This window comes from Belonocnema kinseyi, chromosome 10 (assembly GCF_010883055.1).
Source record: "Belonocnema kinseyi isolate 2016_QV_RU_SX_M_011 chromosome 10, B_treatae_v1, whole genome shotgun sequence".
In the NCBI taxonomy this organism is placed as follows: domain Eukaryota; kingdom Metazoa; phylum Arthropoda; class Insecta; order Hymenoptera; family Cynipidae; genus Belonocnema; species Belonocnema kinseyi.
The window spans coordinates 2,440,255-2,452,178 of NC_046666.1; the positions used below are offsets into that span (position 1 = coordinate 2,440,255).

At 27.7% G+C, this 11,924-nt stretch overlaps 1 protein-coding gene across 1 annotated transcript in view; it reads right to left on the reverse strand.

Moving 5' to 3' along the window:
* LOC117181446 (acetylcholine receptor subunit alpha-like) overlaps positions 1–11,924 on the reverse strand; it is a 140,263-nt gene that overhangs the window by 13,257 nt on the left and 115,082 nt on the right. The window contains exons 7-8 of the mRNA XM_033374103.1: positions 8,733–8,848; positions 7,126–7,294 (exon numbers count right to left, since the gene is read on the reverse strand). Coding sequence (XP_033229994.1) covers positions 7,126–7,294; positions 8,733–8,848 — 285 coding nt within the window. The remainder of the gene's footprint in view (positions 1–7,125; positions 7,295–8,732; positions 8,849–11,924) is intronic.

Genomic DNA, 11,924 nt, shown 5'->3' on the forward strand with positions numbered 1-11,924 from the left:
AATTCTTCGTTTCCACTTTGTAAAATTGATTTTATAATTCACAATCCCGTTTTCCATCTTCTCAAATTCCTTTTGCAATCCAAAATTCCTTTTCCCACTCCCAACAGACTCCTTTTTTCATGAAAAATCCCATTTTTCATCCTCTCGGACTCTTTTTACAATTTAAGATTCCCTTTTCTATCAACTCAGACTCTTCTTTATACCCAAAAATCTCCTTTCAAATCCCCTAACAGTACTTTGAAAATAAAAAATTGCCTTTTCCATCTGCTCTAATTTCTTTCACAATCAAAAGTCCCCTTTCCCCCTGAATTTTTTACAATAAAAATTCTTGTTTTCCACTCTGTAAAATTTATTTTATAATTCAGAATCCCGTTTTCCATTTTCTCAAACTCCTTTTATAATCCAAAATTTCTTTTCTCACTCCCTAACACTATTTTTCACAATTCGAAATCCCTTTTCCCATCCCGTAAGACTCCTTTTACAGTCAAAAAGCTTCTATTCCATCCTTTCATACTCAGAATCTTGGAAAATAATAAAGATGTTGAAATAAAAAATAGGCAAAATAAGCATATAAAAAGTTAAAAAATATAACTATAAATATATCCAACGGAGAAAAGAAAACAAATACTAGGACGAGGTTGACGAAGAAATTTCTCTCTAGCGTATTTTCAGTAGTAAAGATCAATATTGTGTCAGTCTTAGGAGGGCCTTCGAAACAAATAACAAATAACTCCTAAACAATAGAAATTTGAGTTTCGAAATCTCAATAAAATAGTAAATGTTTTAACAGCAGAACAAAGTTTGAGAGGAGAGTGTATTTATCAAGCTTTACAATAAATGTTGTTATTAAACAACAAACTTGACATATTTTTGTAAATAAGCGATCGAATTTTGATTCAACGAATACAAAAACTTTAGAAATAATTTCTAGCAGATCGCAACACTAAAAAATTTTTTTTTAATAACAAATCAATGATTCGGAGTGCTACTTTAAGATTTAAATACTAATAAATATGTTTAAATCGACAATAAATAGTATGTCCGATTGTTTATTTTATAAAAAATTTGATAAACAAATACCCATCTTTGAGTTTCTCTTAAAAAAAGACATTCTATTAAAAAGTCTTGTGGGATTAATGAATAATTAAGAATTGTTATTAAAAATAACAAAAATGATAAAAAAATTTATTTAGTACTTTTTCTGAAAGAAAAAAATCTTTTGTTTGTCACTTAGTCTTTTCAGGACTTTTGACCTTTTCGAAAATGAGCTTAGAATCAGTCCGTGAAAGCCAATATAAAACAAGATATGTACCTATAACTGAATTATAAAGCGACCTGCGAGCACTCTGCGAGATATCGGTTCGAGGTCGAGAGTCCGTGGAAAGGGTGAAAGGTCGAGGGATGAAAAGTCACTGTGCTAAAAGTGCATGCACCTGACGCAAAAGCACGGTCTGCTCTTTATTCTGGCCTTTTTGCTCTGTCTGCCATTTTCACCTTCTCACCATCTTCCAACCTTCACTTTCATTTTTCATTCTTTACAAATTCTCCAGATTCAAAATTCAATTTTTTGTAAATTAATTTCAGAAATGACCCTTTATAAACTGCGATACTAATTGAATTTTTAACCAACAAAGGGTTTTCTATCAAAAAGATGAATTTTCAACCCAGAAAGTTCAATTTACAAGAAAAAAGGCATTTTTAACCAAAGAGTTTAATTAACAACCAAACAATTGAACTTTAGCAAAAGAGAACAATTTTCCATAGGCAAAAATAATTTCATGTTATTTGTTTTAGCTTACTGGTCCAAAATCAATTTTGTTTATTATGGATTTTTATTTCTAAATTGGAAAAAAATTTCTCTTAATTAAATTTTCAATAGAATAATTAAATTTATAACAAAGAAGATTAATGCTTTGGGAAAAACCAATTAAACTTTTAACAAAAAATTTAATTTACAACCAAAAAGGATAATTTTAACAAAACACTTGAATTTTTGATGAAATATATAAACTTTTAATAAATTAGCTAAATTTTTAACCTACAAAAATAAATTTTCAAGCAAAAAGATTATTTTTTTACTAATAGACGAATTTTCAACAAAATAAATTAATTTTCGAACAAATAGTTAAATTTTCAAAGAAAAAAGATAAGTTTTCAATCAACAATGGAATGTTTAAAGTTTCAGTTTGAAAAATATCTTTAAAAAAAAAAACAAATTTTTCAACATGTTGATTTTAACCGAGGAAAATAATTTTTGGAAAAATAGTTGAAATCTCAAACAAATAGATAAATGTTTTATAAAGAAGATTAATTTTTTACCCAAAAGGATAAACATTCAACTTACGTGCGCAAAAGATAAATTTGTAACCTTACTTTAAAAAAATGCATTCGAGCAAAAAATATTTAACAAAATAGTTTAATTTTCAACCAAATAACTGAACTTTCAAGAAAATAGTTGAATTCTTACTCAAATAGATGAATTTTTAACCTACAAAAACTAATTTCAATTTTGAATTAAAAATATAAATTTTCAGCCAAAATGATATATCATCTAAAAAAGATGATTTCTCAAAGAAAAATATAATAGTTCATATTTCAACTAAAACTGATTTTAATTTTATATGAAAAACAGTTAAAATCAACCACAAAAATATAGATTTTCAACAAAATCCTTAAATCTTAAACCAAGACAGATTAATTTTCTACCAAACAGTTGAAAATTTACCCAAAAATGATGGATAATCAACCTACTCAGGCGAAAATATTATGTAAAGTTTATATATAGTGTGAAGTATTTATAGATAATATTCACTTTTTTTTCTAAGAGTGTATGTCTGAAGTATGAAAATGAAGTTATTAGCGTAGAAAGATACTAAATTTTATCTAAAAAGACCCCCCTCTCCATGGAAACCAAACATAGTATATGGTGCAACTCCCCCCCCCCCCCTTTAAATAAAAAATTTAGTTCATAACCAGCTCCTTATTTAAGTTTCATATTGCTAAAATATGGCGAAACTTAAAATTTAGAACAGGACAGGTACAAGATTAGGGTCCATAGATAGCTTGTGTGTTAGTTAATTCGTTCCTTAGTCAGTTACTTCGTTAGTTAGTTTGTCAGTCAATTCTTTGTAAATTTAGTTTGTACGTTTGTTATTTAATAAGCTAGTTCGTTTTTTAGTTAGTTCCTTTGTTTGTTTGTTCAATAGTTATTTTGCCAGATAGTTATTCAATTATTTATTTCGTTCATTCCTTAGTTAGTTCGCTCATTATTTAGTTTATTCTTTATTTAGTTTGTTTTGTACTCAGTTTGCTCGTTGTTTAGTTTGTTCTTTAGTTAATTTGTTTTTTAGTTAGTTCGTTAGATTGTGCGTTCATGAGAACGTTAGTTAGTTCATGCGTTCGTTAGTTAGCTTTTCAGTTAGTTAGTTAGTTCACTGTGTTAGTTAGTTATTTCGCTCGTTAGTTAGTTCGTTCGTCAGTTGTTTCATCAGTTACTACCTTAGTTATTTAGTTCGTTTATTAGTTGGGTCATTATTTGGATCGTTAGTTGGTTCTTTAGTTGGTTCATTAGTCCGACAATCAGTCCTTTAGTGAGTTAGTTCGTTATTTCGTTAGCTACATAGTTAGTTCATTTATGAGATCGTTAAGTAGTTCGTACGTTCATTAAAGGGTTTGTTAAGTGGTTTGTTAGTTATCTCGTTAGTTAGTTCTTCAGTTATTTAGTTAGTTCGTTCTTTAGTTAGTTAATTCGTTAGTTTGTTCATTCCTAAGATCGTAAGTTAGTTAATAGGTTCTTTAGTTGATTCGTTAATTAGTTCGTTAGTTACTTTGTCAGTTAGCTCTTTAGTTATTTAGTCTTTTTTTGTTCCCTATTTGGTTAGTTCGTTACTTATATTATTCGTCAGTTGGTTAGGTCTTTTGCTCGTTTTTAAGTTCTTTAGTTCATTCGTTAGTTAATTTGTTCGCTAGTTCGTTAGTTAGTTCATCAGTTAGCTCTTAGTTATTTAGTTAGTTTGTTCTTGAACTATTTAATTCGTTCACTCTTTCGTTTGTTAGTTAGGCCGTTAAATAGTTTGTTCGTAAGCTCGTTAGTTATTTACTTCGTTAATTATTTCCCTAATAAGTTCATGTTTTAGATAGTTTAAGAGTTCGTTAATTCGTTAGTTAGTTAGTTCGCCAGTTATTTCATCAGTTAGTACTTTAGTTATTTAGTTCGTTCTTTAGTTAGTTAGCTTGTTCATTCGTGAGATCGTTAATTAGTTCATAGGTTCTTTAGTTGATTCGTGAGTTAGTTCGTTAGTTAGTTCGTCAGTTAGCTCTTCAGTTATTCAGTCAATTTGTTTGTTCGCTATTTGTTTAGTTAGTCACTTTGATTATTCTTTAGTTAGTTAGGCCTTCTGCTCATTCTTAAGTTGTTTAGTTCGTTCGTTAGCTAGCTTGTTCACTAGTTCTTTAATTAGTTAGTTCATTAGTTAGTTCGTCAGTTAGTTCTTACTTATTTAGTCAGATTGTTCTTTAACTATTTAATTCGCTAGCTCTTACGTTCGTTAGTTAGTTCATCAGTTAGTTCTTAGTTATTTGCTTACTTTGTTCTCCAACTATATAATTCGTTCACTATGTGGTTCGTTCGTTAGGCCGTTAAATAGTTTGTTCGTAAGCTCGTTCGTTAATTATTTCCTTAATAAGTTCATGTTTTAGTTAGTTTCACAGCTCGTTAATTCGTTAGTTAGTTAGTTCGTCAGTTATTTCATCAGTTAGTACTTTAGTTATTTAGTTCGTTCATTAGTTCATCAGTTCGCCAATTAGTTCTTTAGTTAGTTAGTTCGGTCTTTCGTTAGTTAGATAGTTCGTTAAATGGTTCTTTAATTGGTTCGTTAGTTAGCTCCTGAATTAGTTCTTTTTTTATTTGCTTAATTAGTTTGTTCGTCTGTTAGTTACTCAGTTCGTTATTTATTTAGTTTGTTCGTTAGTTAGTTTATTATTTTGTTCGTTTTTTAGTTGTTTAGTTCGTTCTTTAGTTAGATAGTTCATCATTTTGTTCATTTGTGAGCTCGTCAGTTAGTTCTTTAGTTATTAAGTTAGTATGTTCTTTAGTTATTTAATTCGTTCGCTCTTTCGTTCGTTAGTTAGGTCGTGAAACAGTTTTTTCGTACGCACGTTAGTTATTTACTTCATTAATTATTTCCTCAATGAGTTCATGAGTTAGTTAGTAAGAGAGATCGTTAGTTAGTTCGTTTGTCGGTTGGTTTGTTATTTGATTTGTTATTTGGTGCTTTAGTTGGTTCGTTCGTTAGTTCATAAGTTTGTCCAGTAGTTCTTTAGTGAGTTATTTAGTTATTTCGTTAGTTAGATAATTCATTAGTTAGTTCATTTGTGAGCTCGTTAGATAGTTGGTTCGTTAGTTGCTTCGTTAGATAGTTCGTTAGTTGTTTAATTAGTTAACTCGTAAATTAGTTCTTTAGTTATTTAGTTAATTCGTTCGCTTGGTCGTTAGTTCGTTCGTTATTTAGTTAGTTTCTTCGTTAGTTAGTTTATTAGTTTGTTCGTTTTTTAGTTAGTTAGTTCATTCTTAGTCAGTTAGTTCATCATTTTGTTCATTCGTGAGCTCGTTATTTCGTTCGTAGGTTTGTTATTTGATCGTTAGTTTGCTAGTTTTTTTGTCAGTTAGCTCTTAGGTTATTTATTCCATTTTTTTTTCTTTTTAGTTGATTAGTTCGTTAATTAGTGTGTTCTCAGGTTAGTTAAGTCGTCATCTCGTTAGTTAGTTACTTCATAAATTATTTCTGAAGTTATTTAGTTCGTTCCTTAGTTAGTTTCTTCGCTAGTTCGTTAGATGTTTCGTTACTTAGTTCTTTAGTTATTTAGCTAGTTTGTTCTTTATTTATTCAGATCGTTCACTCGTTCGTTCGTTAGTTCGTTAGATAGTTATTTCATGAGTTCGTTAGTTATTTGTTTTGTCATTCAATTCCTTATTAAGTTCGTTTGTTAGTTAGTTTCTGAGCTCGTTAGTTCGTTGGTTAGTCAGTCAGCTCGTCAGTTATTTCATTAGTTAGTACTTTAGTTATTTAGTTCTTTCGTTAGTTAGTTAGTTCCTTAGGCTGGTTAATTAATTAGCTAGTCAGCTATTTCATCAGTTATTACTTTAGGTATTTAGTTGGTTTGTTAGTTGGTTGGGTAATTAGTTATTTAGTTCATTAGTTCTTGAATTAGTTCTTCAGTGAGTTAGTTCGTCCTTCCGTTAGTTAGATAGTTCGTTTGTGAGATCGTCAGATAGTTCCTACGTTCATTACTTGGTTTGTTAGATGGTTCGTTAGTTGGTTCGTTAGTTAGCTCGTCAGTTGGTTTTCAATCCATTTAGTTATTTTTTAATTAGTTCGTTACTTAGTTCTTTAGTTAGTTTGTGAGCTCGTTAGTTATTTCGTCAGTCAGTTCTTTAGTTATTCAGTTCGTTCATTAATTATTTCGTTAGTTAGTTGGTTTGTTCATTAGCTGGATAGTTCGTTAATTAGTTCATTTGTTAGTTATTTCATCAGTTGTTTAGATCATTCGTCAAATAGTCCGTTTATTAGTTAGTTTGTTCATTAGCTGGATAGTTCGTTAGTTCGCTTGTGATCTCTATAATTAGTTGCTACCTTCGTTGGTGCGTTAATTAGTTCGTTCATTAGTTGGTTCATTATTTAGTTCGTTAGTTACTCCGTTAATTGGTTCATTAGTTCAAAAGTATGGGAATTGAGGAAAATGAGAGGAGGGGAAGTAGGAAAATAAGGGTAAATGTGTATAGAGGAAGTAGGAAAACTGAGGGAAAATTTGGGAAGGGGAACTAGGGAAATTTATGGGAAATGATGACAGGAGAAGTAGGGGAAGTGAGGGGAAATGAAGACAGGGGAAGTAGGGGAATCGAAGTAAAATTATGGAGAGGTGAAATGTGTGAAAATGAAGGGAAGTAGGGGAAATTATCAGAGATGACGGTGTCTACAGGAGAGGAAGTGATGGTTGAAGAAGGGGAGTAGGGAAAGGGGAGTGTAGCTGGCGAAACAAGAAGAGGCAGAAGTGGGGAAGGAAGTAGTTGGGAAAGATTATTTTCATTTTTAATCAACTTTATGAAGAAAATGAAAAATTACTCACCTTTTCGCCGCTATCACTGGGAAGGTAAAATACCAACACCGTGAGAAAAGATATTCCCATGCAGGGAATAATGAGATTTACAGTATAGAAGAGAGTTTTTCGTCTCATGGTGATGTTGAACGTGATGTCGAGATAGGGCTCGTCACAACACGTATAAAACTTTTCATTTCTGTAAAAAGAATCAAACTTACGTCTTGACAAATTTAAACTTGCATCTATATATTAGGGTGATCCAATATTGTACCCCCCCCCCCTTAATTAGGGGACATGCACTCCCCCAACTTATTTGAAAAAAATAGGTATTTTTTGGTCTTGAAAAAATAATTATTTAACAAAAATTAGTTTTGGAATAATTTTCCATAATCGCAGCCCCATATGCCTGTTTTATAGGATTCCATAAAACCTCCATAAATGAAAAATTGGGTTTTGCGAGTTTTTTGCACTAATTTCTTTTTCTTTTGCGGTAGCTCTGTACAAATTGTTTCTAATAAGTAAAATATTAATTCCTAGTAATTATCAGATTTTTCAAATGTTGTAAACAATTTATTATTTTGTGTCGCATTTTTTTCTTAGAACAGAGGTAGAAAGTCGTAGTTTAACATTTTTTTTCAACTTTCCATTTAGATAAAAGCAATAGATATTTAACGTTAGCAACAATAATTCTTTAAACAACTGATTATTGAACTAATTAATTATAACTAATACATTTTTCTCTTAGATAATACTAGAAAGTTTCGTTGTTTTTGATTTTTAATAACTTTATAATATTAATTTAGGATAATTTTATGAAATAAAAACAACTTTTATTAAAATAAAACGCAAAAAAAAATTAGCGTGAAAAACTCGCGAAACCCAATTCTTCACTTATTTACAATTGTTTATGTAATTTATTATTATTTACATCTATATCTTCTTTTTGATTCATGCTACAAAGTTTTTTTTTAAATTTCCAACTTTTTTCACTTTTTCAATTCGATTAAGGTAATAGCTAAGTTAAGTTAACAACGTAATAATTTTTACAAATTATTGAGGTGTTTTTTTAAATAATTTATTATTGTCTACAACAATTTTCTCTTAAAATGATACTAAACAGTTGCTTTTTTCTGAAATGTCCGACTTTTAATTTAAATGGAAGAAGTAATTAACTCAAGTTAAAAAACAAAATTGTTTAAACAATGCATTATTATTTATAACAATATTCTCTTAGAATAATTGTAGAAAGTTGCGTTTCTTTCTAAGATTTCCAACTTTCCGTCAACTTTTCCTTTACAATTAGGCAACAATGCCTGTGAAAAAAATATTTGTTTAAACAATGTATTTTTGTTTATTACTATCTTCTCTTAAAATAATGCATGAAAGGTGCGGTTTTTTCTGAAAAATCAAACTTCTTAGCTGAAGAAAAGAAGTAATGAACTTAATTTAAGAACCATAATTTTCTAAACAATTTATTATTATTTATAACAATATTCTCTGAGAATAATGCTAGAAACTTGCATTTTTCTTAGAAATTTTTAACTTGAGATAATATTTGGATTTATTTTTTATTAATTTGAAATTTTTTACTCAAATAAATATTTATACTCGTAAATATGAAGAAAAAAAATTACCTTACTGCTGGAACTTCTAAAATGTCCCATTCGACGGAAGGATAAAATTCAGATAAGTCAACACCAATTTCCACAACGTTACTGCCTCGAATCTCGTCGTTGTGCCTCAGGTCAACCTGAAAGATAAAAATTTATATTTTTATATTTAAAAAATTCATATATAAAAAATTAATTTATAAAATGACCCTGTTTTAGAGTACTGTCCACATAAGGTTCTGCCAGCTTTGATTTCAAACCCAAAGAGAATTCAAACCACGATAATATGTTAAAAAAAAGTAATTGAAAACGAATTCAATAAATAAAAAAAATCCGCCAAGCGCTCTTTGAACCAAAAGGCAATGCAAAATTTTATATAACTTTTTTCAAATGCATCAAATTAATTTCAGGCTAAAGAAAAACTTAAATTATTTTATAATATTCAGCATTTAAATTCAACTATAAATTTCTTGTAAATTAAAAAAGCAAGAATATGTACGATCCAACTTGGACAACATGATATTAATTTTATATTAGGTTTGAACTGAATTAATAAAAAAAGAATGAAATAGATTTTTTGAAAGAAGTTAATTTATTTAAATATAAAATTCTATTAAATTTATCCTATTAATTTAATATTCTATTAAAATTATTTTTTTGACTGACAATTTAACTGTTGAAAGCAGATTGTTTTTAGTTGAAAATTAAAATATTAAAATGTTCATTCGTTCTTTTATAGTTGAAAAAATTTTTTTTTATTGAAAATTTAACTTTTTCATTATTGTTCAAAAATGGATCGTTTTTAGTTTACAATTTCACTATTTGGTTTAAAATTAGCTTCTTTGTTGAAAATTGAAATTATTGGTTGCAAATTTTTATTTTTGTGTGCAAAAATTCGTCTTTTTTGCTTGAAAATTAATTTTTTTGACTGAAATTTTTCTATTTTAACTGAACAATCTTTCCCGGTCGAAAATTGAACTTCTTTGTTTGAAATATCAACTATTAAATTTGTTTTTTAGTAGAAATGTCATATTTCATATTTTTCGTTAAAAATTATTTTTTAATGCTAAGAATTTAACTAATCCATTTTTGGTTGACAATTTTTAGTTAAAAATTCAACTTTGTTCAATTTTTTTCAAATTCCTTCTTTTTGGGTTGAAAATTAATATTTTTCGTTGATATTTGAACTATTCCTTGTTTGGCAATAAACTCATATTTTTTACTGGAAAATTCAAATATTTGGTTGAAATTCGATCTCATTTGATAAGAATTTATTGTTTTGTTTGAAGATTCATTATTTTAGTTGAGATTCTGATTGGTTATAAATTCAATTTTTTTTTTGAATATGCGTTCTTTTTTTTTAATTTTAGTGCTCTTGGCCAAAAATTAAAAAACTGTTTTTTAAGACACTGCTTAGTTTTTCTAGATTAAAAATTCATATTTTTTGTTTAAAAATGAAACTATTTGATTGTTTTTTATTCGAGTTATATAAAATTTTGTTGGAATTTCGTTTTTTCTTGTTGTTGGAAATTAATGTTTTCAATTTTAAATTTAAATATTTGATTTTTGGTTGAAAAATAATCTTTTTTAGTTGAAAATACATTTATTTTATTAAAAATTTGATTCTTTTGGTAGGAAATAAATCTTCTGGGTTGAAAATTCATCTTTTTGGTTGAAAATGTAAGTATTTGGTTAAAAAGTAAACTATTTTGTTCAAAATTTGTTCTTTTTTTTGTTTAATTTTTTTGTTTAATTACTTTTGATCCAAAATTTACCTTTTTATTAGAAAATTCAACGACTTTGGTGAAAAAATAATGATTTTTAATAAAAATTGATCTCTCTATTTAAAAATTAAACTAAATTGCTGAAAATGTATTTCTTTTGGCTTTCAATCTAATCTTGGTTAAGAAATTAATTATTAAATTTTTAGTTTGAAATGTATTTGTTTTAGTTAAAAATTCAACTACTTGGTTGAAAGCTTATCGGCTTTGTTAGAAATTTATTTTTTGGTCGAAGATTCATAATTTCAGTTAAAGTTATTATTATTATTTATTTAATAATTTATTATTGATATATTTTTTGTTGTTAAAAATTTCTCTTTTCTAGATAAAAATTTAACTACTTAGTTGAAAATTGAACAACTTTTTTAAACGGTTATTTATTTGGTTAAAAATAAATTTTTCACTGAGAATGCAACTATTCCATTTATTTTAATGTACCCTTTTTTAGTGAAAAAATAAACGACTTTATTTAAATTGTAACCACTTTGATAAAAATTATTTCTTTTTAGCTTAACTGTTGAACCACAATGTTACAAATAATTTTTTAGTTTGAATATTCATATCTTTCTCTGTAAATTTAATTTAAAAAGTTTTTTTGTTTTTTGGTGTTGAAAATAAACTTTTAACGGAAAATTTAACTACTATTTTATCTTTGGTTCAAAAAAATTTTTTTCTAGTTAAAGGACTTCTCAAAATAAGTGAGAAATTGAGAAGCAATATTTGGATTTAAAAAATATCTGGGTTTTTATTGACTCGGTGGCTCAATAAGGGAGTGAAACGAAGCCACTTATGTTCCTCGATACGACGGATTTTCCGCTGCCAAGAACTAAACGAAGCACTTTTAGACTGCATTCTAGCAACTTACTTTTAAATTTCATCGATGCCAACGAAATAGCTTCTATTTGGCAATTTTATTAACTTTAAAAATTTTCATTTCACACTTTTTTTCTTAATAAAGGGTTGTGACGACTGAAAAAATAAAAAAAAAATATTCCCGACCCTTTAACATTCTCTAATTGGAAAATTCCCGAATGCTAAAATTACTGAATAATAAAATATCTGATTTGGAATATTTCCGGACAGTTTATAATGTCACCGAATTCGAAAATTCCCGACTGACATTTGCCGAATTATGAAATAATCGAACTAGAAAATTCCCAAATATAAGCAATTAAACTTTTTATAAATAAAAAAATTTGTGAGTGCAATAAAAACTTAATTGTAATAATTTATTAAATTTTAAAAATGAAAAAAATTAATTGTTTCAATTCGGATATTTTATGATTCGTCAATTTTCTGTGGGGAATTTTACCATTCGGGAATTTTAAATTCAGTAATATTATAAGCTCTTCGGAAATTTCATTAATCGAGAATTTTACAGAATCGGGAATTTTATTTTTCGGAATTTTTTAGGTGTCCCGGGAATTTCATTACT